The 21154-nt window shown below is 37.3% G+C and overlaps 1 protein-coding gene across 1 annotated transcript in view; it reads right to left on the bottom strand.

The window, feature by feature from the left end:
* The window catches only part of LOC140169354 (sortilin-related receptor-like), a 124102-nt gene that overhangs the window by 82372 nt on the left and 20576 nt on the right, over positions 1-21154 (bottom strand). Inside the window, 3 exon segments of the mRNA XM_072192610.1 lie at positions 10596-10757; positions 19182-19283; positions 19285-19410. Of these exon segments, the coding sequence (XP_072048711.1) occupies positions 10596-10757; positions 19182-19283; positions 19285-19410 (390 nt within the window).

Raw genomic sequence — 21154 nt, 5'->3', positions numbered from 1 at the left:
AAGAGCAATCACGAGTACCACCAAGAAATAACTTGAGTGGAGTAGGCAAAATATTATGCGAAACATATTGCACACTTTTTTTTAAATTTTTTTTTAACATTATTAATAACCAAAATTGCACAATTATTAATAATACAATAATATCAAAATATGAACTAACAATACCAAAGTGGCGAAGCAAACATATCTACACCAGGTATAATGCTCAAATGAAAAGAGCAAAAGAAATGAAATGAAAAGACACATCACGTGAGCGACCAAATACTATATGAAAACAATCTTGAAATTAGCGGGCACCATAATTCTGTTTCTTTAAGTTTCTGGAGAAAATGTGAAAATGTAGTTTGGCCACTGACTAACTTACACCAACCTGACAATTGAATTCTTAATCCACTGCACAGTGTCAGCAAATGTGAACGTATAACTTGATCACTCCAATTGCTAAATATACTTTCTCCATACTTCCATTAAGCAGACATTTGGAGTACCGATACACAACAACTGAAAGTAACATTGATGATGCTGTATTATACATGCTGGTGAGCCAGTCAAATGTTCCGATAAATTGAATCACACACAATTCCAGTACTTTGGTCCCATCTCAATAAGTAGCTTATAAATGCAACATGCAATACTATACAATTTCTTCTTCACCAAGTGCATCTACCTAGTGTTTAATTATACCATTATCATGTTAATCGAGTATCTTTATTAATCTGTGCCGAATATATTGTACGCTGTTCATCATCAATAATTAAGGACCATGTAGTAACTTCTTCAGTGGTATTTTCATCCATCCTTAGACTCTTTCGTAAACATTCCATGTTATGTGCAAAACTATACCAATATAAGTCATTGTTATATGTGGCTAAAGTAAGCCCCTGTAGGTATTGTAGTTAATGATGGGATCAACGTCAAGTAGCTGTGGTAATTGCGACTCTTAAAACAGGCAAAGCATCTTCCCTTCTGCTACCTGACTAGAAGTATTTAATCTGCAATGAAGAAGAGAGAAACAAGGAGGAGCAAATTGTGCAAGCATATAGTCCTTCACCTATATATACACACAAGCCTAATGAAAATACCTTACTCAAAGAAAAAACAAAATATTTACTCATTTTTTGAAAATCCGGTTCATAATGATGTCGCCGAGTGGAGTAAACAATTGAAGTAAACTATGCCGAGTTGGAACTCATTGCTGATCAATAAGCATTCGGCAAATTAGCTAGAAGAATTTGGGCAATCCAACCATAGACCATATAGACTATGATCCAACAACTTGTTTATCATTTTGGCTTTCCTGATGATAAATTTTCCAAAGCTCCTTTAAAAATCACAATCTTTGCATATGTCAAAATAGAACTATTTTCGATAAATAAATGTTAACCATTATGAATGCATTCAGTTTACAATTAGGCCTACTGTATTCAACATTAAGTGGTCACATGATTAGTGTTACTTTAATGTAATACTAACAGCCAGAGTATGCAAATAAGTGGAGTACGAGGCAGTCTACTGTCCGAGAAACCCTTAAACGACCTTCCAAAATGCTATAATTATTATAGTGCTGTTCATTTCTGTTGACATTTTCCATAAGTTTCATACACAAGCATCTCTATTTACATGACGCCACCGATTGCCTTGAATATTAAACCTGCTAACCATTTTACAATTTTTCATGAAATTCCAACCAAGTTCTTCCCTTCATTATTGATATTTTTCCACTAGCTGTGATTCTATGAACACTAACATTCTTCAATCAAAATTATTATTCCCAATATATATATAATTTTATTTAATTTTATTTAATTTCTAATTTTTTTTTTATTTATTTATTTATTTATTTATTTCAGCAAAAACCCTGAGATCTTTTAATCCACTACAACAAACAAAATCCGTGAATTTATTGGACCTTGGACCAAGGCTTGGTACTCGATCCCCCAAAAGTTCTCTTGACCCAATGCTTATTATTTCTGATCCATGCTTTTTATCAAAGCACCCTTTAAAATCAATCATTGCCCCAACTTGTCATTCATTCCGGCTATGGGCATTCATTGCCCCGCCCTGTTTTGAAATAATATCGATCATAATTTTTTATGACAATGAAAACGCCAATTTGAATTTGATATAATCAAGTGCGTTGAATTCTGCAGCCTGTCATGCCTATCTTTGTCCTGCAGAAGTCCGATATTTTTCTCTCAATTAAGTTAATGCATTACGTGAACGACGTAAATTAAATGCAAAAACCCAATATGATCCTAATTTATAACATTTTTACCCATAACTGCACAAGTTTATTGATACATAAAATCTCCTAAAATGTGTTTTGGTTTCGACTCGACGTCGTACGTATTCAACGATGTAACTAGTGTAAATTTAGGTATGACGTCATCTCATTAATATTAATATACGACCGTCGCAATCATTGTAATGGGTTGATGACACGTCATAGAAAATCGGCTATTTGCATAATCACCACAGATTGATTGACGGGCTTTGTATTTTGCGTTCTGTTTTCGTGAATCAAATTTTGACGTGCTTTTAGCTCATTTTTGTGAAGTAAATTCACTAAAGCAATATTAATACTTTGCCTCACTATTGGATATATCTCCCCTACGCTTATACTTAAACTGATATTCATGACGAACTTTTAAAAGCAAATATCTCACCAAATCAACTCATCATGACTGCCATTATGACCTCAACACCGCTGTTGCCTCCTCTTCATGGATACTGGGATAGATGACTGCAGACATCTTACTTGAAAATTACGTTTCAGTCCCGGGTTTCAGTACTGTTATTTTACGTAGAATTGTTACATTCCAGCGACTTCGGTTCCCTCAATCGGGTTAGTTTTAACCAGGTATTTGATGCAAATAAAATTCCGATCAATGTCACAAATTATTTACCCTTTCCTTCCATGCTTGCCGTTAGGCCGCTGTAACACCCTCTCGATGGTTTCACTCGCCCTGCAGCTGGTTGTTTCGTGCGTAAACACTTCAAAATAAAACGTCTATTTTCTGCTCACTTCGGATGCGAAAAGGAGACCAAACTATTACTACCATTTGTAGTTTAGATGTTTTAGACATTTGTGATGCCACTAGAATCTGGACGTCGATACCAATTGATCCTGTCCAGTATTTCTTTAGATGTAGATTTAAACGGTCTATGAATGCACTTAAATAACCGATGAAATATCAAGCCATGCACCCAGCGAATTGCCCGTACTTGCACAATTATAATAGACCTTAGAAAGATTTTATTCCAGCCAGTAGCATCATTTCTCCACAGCGGTCCCCTCAATTTATTTCCTTCATACATGAAGAAAAATTCATCATATGACTTGTCTGCATGAATGTTGACAGAATAATGGTGGTACATACACACACACAAGAATCAAGCCTTGTTAAAGATGATCGCTGATTGGCCCAATGAACACTGATGGTGCCCATGATAAACAAATAGACAATACACATGTATCACCTCATATTGATCTTATATCACCTCATATTGATCATATAACAATAACTAAACTAACAGGACCAAACCATTATTTCTGCAGGGGTCAAAACTGGTTTTTAACCTAGTGGTTCAAAACGTTATTATGAATGTAAAATCATTCATTATGAGCTCTTACTGAGAATTACACAATGCCTCTCCATAAAATTCCCTCATTATCTCGTTTCAATTACATTATTTGTACATCCGCAAGTCACATACACAGCATTCAACATTTTGTTTACTTTATTTCTCTTAGCCTGGCCTCATGTACAAGTATATCGCCAAATGACCTATAACCAGCTTTTCATGCTGTTATTTCTTGTCTGTACGATACTTTGACACGGTTCCCAGCGAGCCACTTGAATGGATGCTTACTTATGCAGCAACACTTGATTGGTATGTTCAAACATTATGATTCTGAGAAAACTGAGAGAATCTGGCACAGTGCCTTTAAGCTGTTACCTATAAATCTGAGAGCAATCTTTAAATTTTGACCAAATCCCATGTACCAGAGGGTCCTTAGCCGGGATGTTCCCCTTCTATGGTCAGTGCAATTTGTGTGCTTCCCAGTACTGTGCAGGGTAAGAGTTCTGCAGGGTAGCTAGTCCAAGTTGCGTGCAGGCGACGGGACCATTCACAAACACTTATTGGGGGGCTGATGCAAAAAGAAAAATTCACAACTTTTTTTCAAGGCCCCCCTTTCGGACCTAAAATTATTTTCAGGGTCCCTTTTTGGGCCATGAAAATGAACGTCAACCTCATAGAAAATAATGCAAACTCATGTTCTATAAGAAAAATTAAGGTGATGTTTCTTAAGGCCCCCCTTCAGAGGGATACAAAATTTCAGCCCCCCCCCCTTTTTTTGCATGCATCAGCCCCCAACCACATGTGTTTGTGCACGGCCCCTAATTTTAGTATCATGAATTAGAGCACTGGCTCAGGGCACAATCTTCATGCAAGGGATCAGAAAATATGCTACAGGGGTATCACCCCCGCTGTCCAAAATGTTGCTTTTTGGCGCTTTTTATGATGAACAAATCATTTTGAAATCGGCATCATTGCTGGCCAGCATTAGATACAACCCTGCAGTACTGCTTAGTTCTGCATTCACAGTTTTATTTACAGGCCTCTATAAAAGTAGTGTATCAATTACAAATAAATTCTAACCTTTTTTCAGTAACATTTTCTTTATGGGTTCAACTTATCAATAAATGTACTGGTAGCATTGTAAAGGCAGACAAGTTTCAGTATGCACCAGAAATCCAAAATGGTCCAATTTATTTTCCTGGGTACAATTCAGTATCATATTTGTTGATCTAATTAGTGTGATTGACATAATTAGTGTGACAGACACTTCCAGGGGCACTTATTGCACTGATGAAATGAAAGTCTAAATTCGTCGGCTGTATTCCATAGTGGCGTATAGTGATTTTTGGTCATTTTTTTGAAAATTGGCACATATGTTTTTAATGATGTTCTCTTTCATTTTTTCTAAGTCTCATCAGTCATAATTAGCTAATTAATTAGTAATTAATTAATTAAATGTGGCGTATAGTTACAAAGTGACATTTTTTGTATTCCATAGTGGCGTATCGACCATACGCCACTTTGTATACACATTTTATAATTAAGAAATGAAAAACTTTGTATGTCATAGTGGCGTACACCTCGCTACATGTCATAGTGACGTATCGTGACCTATACGCCACTATGGAATGAAGAAGACGAAAAGTAACGCCATAGGGATTACACGGCGATCGAGGTGGCGTAAGGTTAACATTAGGTTAGGGTATTGCGTTTTGCGTGTTTTCCATAGTGACGTATAGTTTTATACTTATTGTTATCAGTCTGCCAACAATATTATGTATTTATTTACTTTGAAAAATACATAGAAATGAACTCTATTTAGTTAACTACCGAAATTTCACATCATTTACAAAATATAATGAACGTCTGATTTACACAACTCGATTTTAAATTGGTATTTCTTCAAACCCGATTTTCTCGAAAAGTTGTTTATTCGCTATGCCTCACTACACGCCACTATGGAATACAGCCGACGAATTCTGAATTTACACAAACATGTATCTGAAGTTACCTCACATCAATAAAGCCACATGGAGAGGTTCATAAGTCGATGATAAACCAATAACAACGGCTATCATTTCAGTCACAATTCTTGTCATTTTACACTTCTAAATGTGCTCACAGATGAAAAATGATTTCTATAATTTTAACTTCAGATGAGGAAATATGAAGTGATATGTGTAAAGAATAAAAAATGTTGGTTCCTGTGTGCCCTATTTACCGAAGCCATGATGTACTCCTCAGACCTTTGTACGGAGATGTCAGGGGAAGTCAGAGTGAAGAAGTAGTCCCAGGATAATGAAATTTATGATTTCTTACACTTGGATCTCCTCCTCCTCTGCCTTGTCCTCTTTTTCCTCCTCCTCCTTCCTTCATCTTTTTCCTCCTTATCATCAAGAAGAGACAGAGAAGTAAAAGGAAGAGCAGAAGGAGGAAGAGGAGAAGGAAGAGACACAGGAGGCAAAGGAGGAGGAGGAGGGCAAGGAGGAGGAGGAAGTGGAGGAAGAGAGGAGGAGGAAGAGGAGGAGGAAGAGGAGGAGCAGGAAGGAGGAGGAGGAAGGAGGAAGCGGAGGAGGAAGAGAAGGACGAAGCAGAGGAGGAGGTGGAGGAAGATGAAAAGAAGGATAAAGGAGGAAGGAGGAAGGAGGAGGAGGAGGAGGAAGAAGAAGAAGAGGAATCTGGTTTAGGATGATAAAATACAGTGGACACTCAGTTCTTTTGTTAATTTAACACTAATGTTTGTCCATCTTGTGCTTGTTCACATACTGTCACTAGTGCAGAACTTTTCCCTCTCGGTTTAAAATTCACCAGATGCAGTTTGTTATCTAGGCTACACTAGAGAGCGTTCATGATCAAACTTGTCAGAAATGCTAAAGCCATATCAAGTCACTTCAAGTCAGCACACCACTTCTAGGAAATATGGAATTCCCCATGGTGGTTGGACTCAGATTTCATGAGCATAAAATTGTGACAAAAATTCCCCCTTTCTTAAATGTGACATGATGAAGAGGAATGAGTCACATGTCGACCCTAGTCGAAAATGAGTTTTGTATATGTTTCTAATGAGGACATTATTAAAGAGCTTTCAAAAACTGTAAATCCCATGTTCATATGATTTTTCTTTGCTAAGTTACATCACTTGATCAATCGCTGAAAACAATATAAAACAAAACAATTTTAACACTTTCTTTGCCAATATCTAAAAATCAAATTAGCGACATCCGACTCATTTCCCTTGATCGTGTCACAAATATTCACCAGATGAGATCTTCAGTAGACAGCAATCACAGCATGCATACTCAGGCCTGATGCTACTTGTCTGATATTAAAAGTCACTCAGTCAACTCCAGCTTTTAGGAAATATGGAATTCCCCATAGTGATTTGACATAGTTGGTTTATTACTAGTCTGTTTATAGGCTCCAATAGACAGCATATTATGTTGCTACATCACATGTCTGATATTAAAATTTAGAATTCCCCATGGTGGTGGAAACAGATTTTATGAGTATTAAATTTTGGATATATTCCTTTATTTTCGTATTCATCAGATGAGGTTTTGTTTCGTTTATAAGCTCGCTCCAGTAGACAATATTTGTGATGATAATATAATTGTGTGATAACCCCAACTCCCTCTCTTCTTTTCACCAAAGTGACCGACCCCTTGGTGCCAATCAGCAAAATGGGTATAACGAGCCATGGGTGTGACCGTTGCCTGGCCATTGGTTTTGTGTGTATGCAGTTTGACAGGATTACGCAATTTGATGACATGGGATGCTATGGTCTCTCGCTTTGTGCTGCATGTTTTTTTTCTATCCATTTTTCTATTTTTAACTCAAAATTTGGAATAAGAATGTTTGGGTGATTGGCCTCAATGTGAAGTAGAAAACATCAAGTGTTGAAATGAGACCATCTCCCTTTAAGATCACTCAGTGCATAGACTGTACAAATATATGGTCATCCCACGATTTCCAGAAATATGATTTCCCATGTGGATTGAATCAAGATTTTGTGATAATAAAATTGTGAATAAAAATAGCATTTAGTGATATGCTTTAAAACATAGATTAATGATAAAATACTCTTGCATGTAGGTAAGGCCAAAAAAACCCGATTGTTTGTTTGTCCTCCACTGACCGACACTAATCTGGAAAAAAAAAAAAAAAGTTTTTTTTTTGTTTTACTGTACAAATGAATACTGACCCTAATTTTGGAAATTCCAGAAATTTATTTTTTCTTTCAACATCTTTGACATCCTGAAAAGGTTTTTTTTACAGTTTCTACACACTTTTAAACTGTTTGAAAAAGATGAATTAAGTAGAAATATTCCAATTCACAAGTATTTAGACTATCATGTTTTGGCTATGACTATTAACAAAAAAATCCCGACCGACCAACCCAATTCTGAAAAAGTTGTGGAGGACAAACAAACAATTTTTTTTTTTTGGCCTAGAAGGTTGTGTGCTTGTTATTAATGTGCACTTACGACCTTCTTGCCTTCAAATAACAAACTATTACTGTCAATTTATTTCCGTATTTGGAGACCTGACCCACAAAGAAGCTGCATGAGGCAGCAGGTTTCATGTGACTGCTTTGACAAAACAGTAAAAACACTATCAATCATGTATGTTTGAATACAATGAATAGAAGTCAAATGCGTAATACCATGACGCATTTTGCACACAGAAAACGTTCGATACGGAAATGAATGTCTGATGGAAAATATGATCCGCTACGGCCAAAATCTGTATTTATGAGCAGTCTGTCTCGCATTCAAATTAAATTCGTCTAGTACATATAAACACAGCCAAAATAAAAAGTCTCCACTAGTTCCATCCGCATTTAATCAGAGTCTGATGAGTTTATGCCAAAATAATTTATATAATAATTTTCAATACACTTTCCTTCGAAGGTTGATACCAAATTTGATATCAAAAGTTAAATCATTGTGAGCATAGGAACCGTTGTTTGGAAATTCGTGCAATTTTAAAAATGACATAGGGAGTTGTATCAAGCGGCGGAGCTAGCGTAAGTGTCAAGAATTACGTCGCCTGAATAGGCCGGCAGGTTAATCGATTATAAACCACCTCTTCTCAACAGCTACACATCTACAAGCATATGAGAGGTCTACTTACCCATGCACGTCAAAATGCAAATCAAATACCCTGCTCTTTTAATTGTGAGCAGGCAAGTGTACAATGATTCCTGTACGGGTTGCTTCGGGCCACATAATAAGCTGGTACCATGCATTGGCTTTTGCGTGGTCAATTCGTAATTTGTCATTTTAAAATTGCACGAATTTCCAAACAACCGTTCCTATGCTCACGATGATTAAACTTTTGATATCAAATTTGATATCAACCTTTAAATGAAAGGGTATAGAAAATTATTATATAAATTATTTTGCCATAAACTCATCAGACTCTGATTAAATGGGGATGGAACTAGTGGCGACTTTCTAATTTGACTGTGTTTATAATGTGTTGTCAGAATCCATTTTTTTATCTCCAATTAGTGTAGAATTCATGAGATACACCACATGATCCATGTTGGGTTTATACAGCATAAGCGTGGGAAGACAGTTCATTTGTTTTGGTTTGAAAAAGTTCAATATTCAATCCCAAAGAAGATATCTAACACTTCCCACAATGCATTTCTTCCTGGTATTGATTTGCTACATGTATGCAGTGCAACATGGATCGATAGTAACAAAAATACACCTAATAGAGCTCATTCAGATCTCGCAATTGAGGTATTTGATTTAATTTCTTTTCATATCAATACATACATGTTGCACTGAAAAGCAAATTATCAATATCAGTACAGGGAAGAAATGCATTGTTGGAAGTGTAAGATATCTTTTTCTGATTCCACACATAATTGTTGCATGTATGCTGGTCAGTCAGCCACTTGACAGATGAATTTAAAAATAATTCTTGAGCAAGGTTGACAATTTGCCGTAGAAGTGATGATATAACAGGATTGGCTTTTAAAAAACAATTTTTGAATATACCGCACTGCACTTGTCATTGTTCATGCGGTACCTCTGCATTGAACCATAGATATCATAGTTCTGATAAAAACCTGGATCGTAATTCTACACACTATTCATATCATGCTGTTATATATTCAATCTATGATTGCAGACATACACAGGTGATGAGTGCAACCTGCTTGTTGCGCAGGATGATATTATTCAAAAATTGTTTTAACCTATTGCTATGGTAGATAATCCTGTTACATCACCACTTCTATGGCGAATATATTTTGGTAAAAGAATTAAAGGTCTGATTTCATCATGATGTCTTTTCCTGGGATGATTGTTCCGAGGACTCGCATAGGCTCAGCAGCTGAACTAAACATTAAATATCACCTTTCTTTAGATGCCACAATCTCAATTTTGGTCAGGAAAAGGGGGATGAAGTTGCCCATCAGATCACTCACCTCAAAGTGTTGATTATGAATAGATTATGAATACAACCACTGCAGGTATATGGTAACCTAAGCACCAGAAGCAACCACGATTGTGGTATTCTCAGCCGCAATTGAGTCTTTTGAGTGCAATTTTTTTTTTGAATTTTTTGTGGAGATCATGTTTTACTTGCTTCCAAAATCGCTTATGGTAACAGTTCGATTATGAATATTATCATTCATCCAGGTAATAACAACTATGAATTTGAAATTATAATCAGATCTACTGGACTTACGTTTTTGTGAGTGGCTTTATGTAAAACAGGAGGAGCCTTCAGTTAAGAAAGGAGGCGGCGTACGTCACAACTTGGCAGGCCTGTTGTTCAGCGATCAAGAAGATCCCTTAGAGGTTTGGCTCATCTTGACCTGTGTCACACAACATCCGCATCACAGGTCAACAAACCTTTGCCGCGTTAACATCAGTGGGCCTGATGATACATCCGAGATAGGATGTGAAATATTGGCACTCACAAAAACGTAAGTCCAGTAGATCTGAATTTATTTTCAAGTTCATAGTTATGGTAACCATTCTTCCACTTACCGTTTTACTTTCGTCATTTTCATCCATGGCAAGTACAATGTTGATATCAGTTTTATGCATAGATATGGTTGTTGGTGAGAATGGAATGTCTACGTAGCTGAAGGTGTTTCCGCCGTTGTACGTCATCCAGATCTGGTTGTGTATGACATCATTGAAAATATACTGGAAAAGAGGGGAAAAAAGAGAAAATAATTTCCATTAGAAATTTAGATATATCAATACACTTAATTCCCTTGGTTTTTTTCAGAGATGAGGTTGTGCACTGGCCGGGATTTCGGTTATACCATAAAAAATTGCCTAATGATGCGTAAATTGGCTCCCTAGAGTACAGAACTGAAATTTAGGCACAAAATGAAGTCCCCACTCATAAAAGCCCACCAGCAAATAAGGGTACAAATTGTTGGGATTTTCGGAGGAGGGAGCTCTCTATTTCATGAAATTTACTCCAAGGTAAAGGAGCCCATTAATTAGGCAAATCTTTGTGGTATATTAATTGCCTAGTTGTAACACTTTGGGTTTGTAATAAAGTTCTGTTCCATCATTCCTACATAAATTTTATTCAGTTACCTCCTTCAGCAAGCAATCATTCCCCCATTGTCATATGTTTTTGTGCAGGATGCCTAGTTCTAGATTTTTTTTTCAAATCATTTATTTTGTTAAGTTTCTGTTTAGATTTTCTCAAGCTACATTTAATACATGTTTCACCAGTCACAGAAAGCCAAGGTCTTTGGATAGACAATTTTATTCAAATGATGGGCAGCCTATACTCTATTTATTCCGCTTATAATTGGCAAAGCGCAAGTAGCATAAGTGCGGCACTCAACTATATACACACCATTCTAACCATTCTATATAAATCCACGATGTATTGAGTCTTTACCAATTATAAAACCGAAAGTATAAAAACAGAGTGTTGTTCTTGTAGCTTGCGAACTTGCATTGTTCAACTACATTGTATGGATCATGGCATTTAAATATCTTATCCCACAGCCTATCAACTTAACTAGAAGAGCTCCTTCTTTGACAGAGAACCAATAATTAAGATTTCAAACATTCTCATCTTTCAGGGCACAGTTCTTGAAGCTCAATTTGTGCATCCATTTAATGCTGTTAGCACAATACACAAACTCATTCCCACAACCTGCGGTCAAATGTATGTTTGAGGCTATGATTGTTATGGATGTTCCCAAACTACACTGGAAATGAGGTAGATGTAGACAATCAATTAATGAATATTTGTCATCACAACATTGGTGGTTTTTCCAGGTATTCTCATGATGTTGATCATCAACCAATAGATAAAATGTCTTTCATTACATTCTTCATCATCTCTGTAAATTCTCACTATGATCTCATCTATCATGACGCAGTTCTATAACCTCAACATGGTTGCACATTCATTGAATCACCTTTTAATGTGTTGGGTACAAAAACTCATACTCCACAACTTGAGGTCAATTAATTTGATTTGCTTGTTCAGTGGAGGTTGATGAACTTTGCCACTTGAATGAGACTATTTTTGGCTTGTCGTGTCTATAGGTATATCATGTTTCACCAAGCGAGATGACAAACTACCAATAATGAGATAATTAATTACTAGCTCTGTGAAATGTCGCTTTTCATCAAGTTCCACTTTGTGTACTATGTATTCGGCTCACGTTTATATCACATTATTGGCATTGGATGATGCACCTCTGTATGATTGTTGCTGACAGGATCGTATGCAGGATGTTTTGGAGGTGTGGATTTTAAACAATTGGACATTTTTTCGGGATGGGGGGGGGGATTTTGTGAAAAGTGAACCTTCTTCATAAAATGTGGACCCTTTTTTGACCAAAAAATCATAATAAAGGTATACTTGTTGCTCTAACCATGCTCTAACCGGAAGACAAAAAAAAGCAGGAACTATGCTTCCCTTCCCCATTTGCAAATTTAAACACCAGTGCTTCAGCGTGTGATATGATCAATCAATTGAAAGTCAATTATCGCTAATTTGAGATATCTTAGGAACTGAAAGTTCAAATTTGATGGGATATTTTGCAGAATTTACAATAATAGTATAGTGTAAGATAAAATAATTAATCTCACTCATGAAGTGACTCATTTTGCCTGATCACATACAGCTGATATGCAAAGAGGCAGCAAAGAGGCAGCAGAGAATACAGCCTGCAACACAGTTTCTAAAGGGTGTGTCATCTGGACCCAAGTCTCCCCTCCCCTCTGGATTATGCCACCTCTTTATCGTCCTGCCCTCTGTCTTCCCACTTTTCCCTCTGAAGATTTATTTCTACATTTAATTGCTTTTATCTGATTTAACAGCAAATTTTGACAGCATATTGTAGTTTATGATTGGCAATCATTTTCTCCAAATAAAAAAAAAGTAATCAATAAAATTTTGTTCCTGACAAATGACTCAGTTATGACAATTTCTGGCGTACTCAGTATTTTTATATCGCTTTTAGCAAAAATATCACATCTCATTATCTGCAAAATTTTGTCAGCATCTACATTGTAATATATCGTAGCCTGTGCAATTGGCATGAATTTCTGAAAACATTCTACATGTATGTAATTGATCGATAAATATTTGAAATATGGCCACAGGTTTAGCCAAGATCCAATAACTGGCCGTAACGCATTCAGAGACCCTGTGGCCTGGCCGTTTCGACCTGGGATTTTAGCTGCCAGTTAGTGCGGCTAAGTGCATCACCAATTACAACTTGAAATATTCAAAATGGCAACTGTTCAACACATCAGAAATTACCTTATATCGAGGGGTCAGTGACACAAAGACGTAACTCCATTTTGGTCATTCTTAGAAAAATCAGTTTATAAAAAGATAGTGGTCCACCTTGACTTTCGTAGTTAAGTCTATGTTTCACTTGCCATTGATTTCAATGGAATGCTAAATGTGTTACTCAATGTGTTTATTGGAAAGTGCTCATGTTTCTGAAAATTTAGATATCAAAATCTCATTTTCGCAAAAAAATGGAGTTACGTCTTTGTGTCACTGACCCCTCGATATAAAAATTTAGAGGTTTTTAAATTGTTTATTTTACACAAATTTAAACTTTTTAAAGGAATTATTTACTGCAGATTTAAATCATCTGAGATTTATTGCATCTGAGATTTTTATCAAACAGGAGGTCATGGATGACCCAAACAATTTTCTGGCTGTCCAAGTTCATGATCGCTCATTCAAAATATGGGTGGACGGGTTACTGGTTGTCTATTTGTTAGTCCCTTTAAAATTAAAATTAATATTGCAATGTTGCAATATTAACTCATCTCACAGTGATTATAAGTTCAGAATGAGAACCACTCCCATCCCAAAAATGTGACGACCCAAGAAAATAGGTCCTGTTTCTTTAGGCAAAGCAGTCAACGGGGAAGTGTTGTGTTTTATGGAAAGGGAGAGATGAGGTGAACTGTTTATCAAAAAGGGATTGCAAAGCATTCTAAGTTACTGGCAACACAGCCCTTGAAAATGACTCAATGAATTTTAAACAAATACATGACCTCAGGTGTGAATTAATAAGAACATAATTACCTCATTGGGCTTTCCCAGTTACAATTCACACACCCCCTATGGAAGACATAACCTTCATCTCTCACACAGGGAGTGTGAATTCCAAACGGAGCCACCCATTCAGGTAACCCATTCCAAACTTGCACTCCCAGTGTGGGAGATTAAGGTCATGTCTTCCATAGGGGGTGTATGGATTTCAACTGGAATAGCCCATAGCCTGATTTCTTTTGTCACCTATTGTCTAGTCAAATGACAATGACTATGAGTGATGTGTTTATTTGTTTTGTGCACAGCCAGTTAATATATGCATTACATGCGCGGGAGCTACATGTATAATAATAATATGGACCTGTAGTTTAGGAAGCATTTACTTCCTGATAAAGAATCACCATGGAAAAGTGGTCTCCATGGTACATGGCACATCAGTGTACCGATAAACAACATGCAGGATCAATAAAATGATAGCGCAGTGTTTGACATGGGTTGGAAATATCAATCTCCCACATGTGATGCAAATTGCTTACCACTACTACCGATTTCAGAAAAAAAAAGCCCTAATCGTTTGGAATTAAAAAAATATTATCTTGTAATTTGTATCATGCCAGATGAAACATTGCTAAATCCTAATCCTATAGTTTGTTCTAACTGGCGATAATTGGTTATGAAAACAATTAGAATATGTTTTCCAAAAATTAGAATGCATCACTTGAAATCAGTCTTTGTACAAGTCTTAGGGCTTGAATGTCACAACACGTTATCCTCCCTTCTCATGTGGACTAATGACCCTTCAGACCATCAACCGGTAACCTTTTTATCCCTCAGATCTAACTTTCAAGTTTGTTCATCTACATATATGTATAGGGTTGGTCTTTTAGGTTTCCCCCTTGTATGAATCGTTCAGGTTTTTTCCATGTGAATCTGGAAAAACTAACTACAAGTGATTCCCTTCACCCTACTGGAAGAAAAACAAGAAAAGTAATGCAAGTGATTATTGAGGATGATGTTTAGAAAACCATTTATCTGCGATATTAATTGTAACTTAGCAAAAACACGCACATGAAATCACCTGTCAGTTGTTGTCATGGTAATGTATGTCATCTAGGATCTGTAATGTCATGTAATTGTCTGTTGTTTTGATGAAAATCTGTACGACATTTTGCTTGACAGAATTTTTAATATTGATATGAAAATTGGCTTTTTCTTCCATTGATATGCCTGTGCAAAGATGAATTCACATTGTATTTTTCATTCAAAATGGCGTAATTAAGCAAAACATTTCTGACAAATTTACCCAAACCTGTATTATACCATTACCAATCAGACAAATTATGCAGGCAAAAATCACTCAACCATGGCAAATCCATTACCACTACCTGTGTGCATATGCTGCATACAATAGAATGTATTATTGACTGTGTTGTTCCGCAAATAGTATGCCCATATTGCGCATATAGGTTATGTGTGTATGTGATGTTGCCAAAGCAAATCAGCCATTCGTATGAGCATTTGAAGTCAATTTTTTGTTTTGACATCAACTGTTCTTGTCCTTGAGGCTAGCTATATTATGCTTACAGAAATTTTTTTTTAAACTGCAATAAGCATTATTATTACATAAGGCTCTTCTCCATTGATTCCGAGTTTAGTGTTGGAGATTGTAAAAAAAGGACGAGGTAACTTTTAATTATTAATTACTTATTATTTTCTTTATTTTGAAACTAGTGGTCACAGCCCAATATCAACAGTACATTTTGCCACTGTGGATTTAATTATATTGCAATTATGGTTGATTTTATGCATTGATAATAATGCAGGGGGTTCTTTGCTTGTTCAACATAATTGTTAAGATCATCAAAGTAAAAAAGTTCGCAAATTAATGTACAATTAAAATGTTATTTAACAGAGAAAGTAAATAAAAATCAAATAATTAAATATTTTGCCATTCTCAATTTTGGATGCAGAAGGAAAACAACTCAAAATCAACTGTGAAGGGCCTTTTAAAAATGTTCAATTTCCATCAAATTTTAATTTTATGCAAATTTTTTACTCAAAATGCTTGCAATATAAATAGAATTAGTAATAACTGTCAGGAAAATCTTACTGTCCATATTTAAAAGCCAAAATAACAAGGTAAAATGAAAGAAACGCCAACTGGCTTGGCTATTTAAACATAGAGCTCACAAACCACTATAGATCCTCCGCTCCTCGATACATTTTGCCAAAATGTTAAATGTTACCCCATTTGACCTTTGACCCATCTCCAAACTCAACCACTGCCTACTTTTAAGATACATCTATGCTGCGAGAATGGACGTCCATGCTAAAGATTTAATATCACGTTATCGGGTACTCAAACGGAGACGCCAAATATCAAACACATCTGGTCTAATCTTAAAATAAATGCTCATGACAAACAACACATTTTGCATGATTGCGCCATGTCTCCCCTCGCAATCAATTACCAGCCGTCGTCATGGCAACATGGCGGCAATCAAATTCGGCTTTGCAGCTTAAAATTGCTTGTTATGATCAATGCTGTTTCAACCAGACATCTATTGGAGAATATCAGGGCACTACCAAGGCTTGTTTACCGACATAATAATAACAGGAATACGTCTTGAGCGCATCACACATCGCAAATATACGCTAAATTAACTTAGGATTTCAAAAAAAATATTAACATTTGATGACATTCTTTTTGGTACAAAAATTTCGCTTTTAACAAATGATACATTTTTATAAAAACATTTGACACCTGAAAACATTGATGTTGTTATGATGGTTTTCTTAGCATCTGTGAGTGTGATAATCACACTGAGAACCTGATGTTTTGTCCTTCAAAAATTATAAATACGCTTATTCTCTGCTATAAAATTAATTGCACTCCTATTGATTCATTGTTATTGACAAGTTTTATTTTCTTATCCTTATGTTGTATTATTGTATATTTTGCAATTTTGATTTGTAATTATTTTGTCTGATCAGTACTTATGTATTCAGTGGTGTAGTGTGGGTCATCATATGAGGTGGGGACACTGACCATGCAGTGGGCCACCGGGTCTGATTGGGGGGCACAAGCTGGTTTTGGCAATTTTCCTATGGGATTTTCTAAATTTTGCAATCGATTGAAATGGGGGTGCACGACTGCACATGTCCCCCTATGCCCCTATAATGCTTCACCACGTATGTATTGAACATTTGTTGAAAGAGCTTACCAGAATATTAGGTTCAAGTTCATGAAGCTGTCTTCTTTGAAGTTAAAAGTCTACACTAGCATATATTCGTCATCATGTCTCGTAATTTCCAGATTATGACACGATTATGATGAATCATAAATCATGAACCGGCCCAATGATGGAAATTTTCATCATTCAGGGATGTAAATGGGCAACATATCCATTTTCTGAAAATCCACCTGGTCCTTGGACAGGTGGCCAAGGGCTTGCGTGTGGTATTGAACATTTGGGGGGGGGGGGGGGTTGTCCGAGGAATGTCTTGACAGAATTTAGCCAAGGGCTAGGATTAGAGTGAGGATTATCAGTCCTTGACCAATGAATTGGCTTGATTAGTTCATGCATATTTAATGATCAGTAAATTGAAGTAAAAGGTGTTGAGGCAAAAATTTTATAAACACTTTTAATGTTCATCCATGACAGGCCAGGACCGTATCAATCAGTGAGGCCCATCGCCGCCCCACTTTTGGAGAAATTTATTATGTTTTGTATTTGTATTTGTATTTCGGCCGCCCCACATTTGTGATGGCTGCTCCACATTTTTCAACCTTGCCAGGGCCCTGATCCACAAAAAACACAAATTTAATTTGACTACATAAATGAAAATGACCTTCACAAGATCAAAGTTAATTCAACTAAATGATGCCCCTATAAACTTCCTATAAAGCAACATTTGATGATCACTATGGGTTTAAACCATGGCCCACATCCTGGCTTATTCTGCTTCATCAACAAGACAACATCCGTTGATGTGCACGGAGTATAGACATATTTGAATAGTCATTACACCAGTTTACACCTCTCTTGGCAGTTGGCACTGAATTAAAATACCCAACTATGACCATGTTGACTTTCCACAGAGAGAAGTCAACTTCAATATTAGCAACATCAAATTCAGATTGCCACTAAGAACTTCAAAAACAATTTCTGAATTTAACTTTGACGCCAACACTTGCTCATGCTTCAAATAACCAAATGAACGACATCAAATTGTGTACGTTTATTTACACTGCATAAGTTTGAGTTTGAATATTTTTGACAAAAGTTGTTCTGGGTCGTCATTAAAAGTCAACTTCTGAAGTTGATTTCAAAATTTCTACACAAACAAAGTCGAGTTCAAATTCGACTTTGACTTCAGGCTCCGTGTAAAGTTGTAAAATGGTATTGCGTGGAATGGCAAGAGGATTGGTTTCAAATTTATAGAAGTTTTCATTTCTTTCAATTTTTTTGAGGTTACCATATAGTTAGGCAAAAGATGCTAGCATGTTAGTGGTTGGATGGGGCATAACTAAAGAACATAGAGCCAAAAACGTGGTCGTCAACCTTTGCAGTAATAACGCAAGAATATTCTAGATAAGTCAAACTATACATTTTCTGAATCCTTATGACCGGAGGAATACACTGAAATGGTTTTAAACCTAATTGGAATTTGATTGCTATCAGGCATTTTTGTGTAGCCCATAATGTCAACTACCTATGCAAGTATGCAGGGTCAGAAATTTGATGAGAATCCGAGAATCCATTCCCGCTCTCCTCAACAAAATTAGCAAGAATCTTAATGGATTCTCGTAAATATTTCAGTTTATCATACAAAGTTAAATGGCGAGAATCCATGAATTCTTGCAAAATATCACTGGGAGAATCCAAAAGGATTCTCACACTTGGTTGCAAATTTCTGATCCTGCTATAGTAGCAGTGCAGCTTTGCCCCTCCCCCCCCCCCCCAACTGGTACCAAACATTCCAACTGAGGGGTCAGGCTCTTACACCAATATACTTGCATGCATACATACTGGATTCTTACCAAAACCAAACCACCGAATACTCACTCTATTATTGTCAGCAGGACTATGATAGAATCTGTCAAATGATGGTTCACTCCCATTCCTCATCCTTAACGCTTTCTTTTCAAAGTTTTTGCCGTAGTCATACTGAAAAGTATGTATTGCTGGTCGACCTAGCGTTTGTATGCACATCTCGAGTTAGGCATACAATCATGTCGCTGCCCTCGCCAGCCCAGTGAACGATTAGTTCTGGATGAGAATCTTTAAGTTCGACCTGCAACAAAAGTTTAAAACAAAAGCATTGTTATTATTATTTTATTGACCACCTTTTCCAAATATCCAATTTTCTGCTGAATAAAAAATACATGAACTTACATGTATACAAGTATTATAACTAATTCCTTGTGAAGCAATCCAAAAAATCCAAAATACTAATATTTATAATAATGTATAACCTTGATATCCTGGGGAGGGGGGGGGCACATCAAAAAAATTGGTGGGTATGTTCCCCCGGAATTTTGACGGGGTGGGTCTTTGGGAGCTGAGTGATGGCGTACCGGTAAAAGGGGGGTCTTTTGGAGCTGCGGACAAGTAAAATAGTCCCAAACAAAAATGTTTGGTAGACTCATAACCGGTGCGATCTTACCTTTCCGATGTTGATTAAGATACTTCTTGCATCGATCCCGAGATGCGGAAAAAACCAATAGTCATTTTGTCCCACATAAATGAATAAATAACAAAAAACCCCCGATCCCCCGAGTGGACTCACCCATTCGGTGACGTCACACACGATAATCATCCCTTATCCGACTTGGGCAGCCCCTACTCGCCAAACTTGTAGGGGCGGCAACCGGATAATCAACATCGGAAAGGTAAGATCGCACCGGTTATGAGTCTACCAAACATTTTTGTTTGGGACTAGACTCAGTACACCGGTCGATCTTACCGCTTCCGATGTTGATTAAGATACTTCTTGCATCAACATCTGAAAGATCGATCTAGCAAGTAACCGACGGATGGAGGTACAAGATTGGCCAGCATCTGATAAGGATCGGGAGAGTGGGTAGCATGGTAATCGCGAGGTCAAACTATTTTCCCCCCTCACGGCCGGGAAACAGAAAGACTACGTGAACAGACAAAACCCCCTGAACTGAAAGTGCAGTGGTTAAGCATCGAAACACTGGTTCTTACCATGGTGGAATTCTGATTGTCCGCAAAACACCTGATACCCAACCACCATATTATCTCCGCAGAATAGCCCTGGAGAACTTATCGCCTGGTCGTTGGTTTACGCTTTTGTAGTAAACCGTGGAAAAGGACGACGGGTTCTTCCAAGACACAGCCTGACAAATCTCTCCAATGGGGACCCCCCGATGGTAGGCCCACGAAGATGAGATAGATCTGGTTGAGTGGGCCTTGGGGCGGCGTCTTTTGCCGCCCCGAGTCCACTAACACCTGGACCAGCCACCGTGCCAGAGTCTGTTTAGCGGCTGGACCGTGCGGTTCTGCGTGAGTGATAAATAAGCGGTCATGAGCCCCTCTTAAGGTTTGTGTTCGGCCAAGGTAGTGCTGTAGCGCCTCACCGGGCACCACAACCTGTCTTCGGCTATTGACGAACCCTGCCCAATACTGGGAAGGAAGAGGGCGAGTGTCGGAATGTACTTCGCTCATTTTTTGCAAGGAAATCCGGCGAAGAAACAGCGTCGCTCCGTTGTTAGTAAATACGGAGGCTGACTGCGAGAATGCGTGCACCTCTGAGCAGCGCCGACCCGAAGCCAACGCCAGAAGAAAGGCCGCCTTAAGAGTGACGTATTTAAGGGTCGCTTTTGACAGGGGCTCAAAAGGGGACCCTTAATATACTCCAAGACTGTGTTGAGGTCCCATGGAGGGACCACCTTCCTTTCGGCGGGCGCCGTTGAACATACCGTCGAGAAGAAGACTTAGGGACCCATCTGAATTGATAGTCGACCCGCCTTCAAATCCCGATGAATCGAGAGAATGGCTGACTTATAGTTGGC

Source organism: Amphiura filiformis, chromosome 14, assembly GCF_039555335.1.
Source record: "Amphiura filiformis chromosome 14, Afil_fr2py, whole genome shotgun sequence".
NCBI lineage: Eukaryota > Metazoa > Echinodermata > Ophiuroidea > Amphilepidida > Amphiuridae > Amphiura > Amphiura filiformis.
The sequence above is the reverse complement of the archived record's forward strand: the minus strand, read 5'-3'. Positions and strand labels throughout refer to the sequence as shown.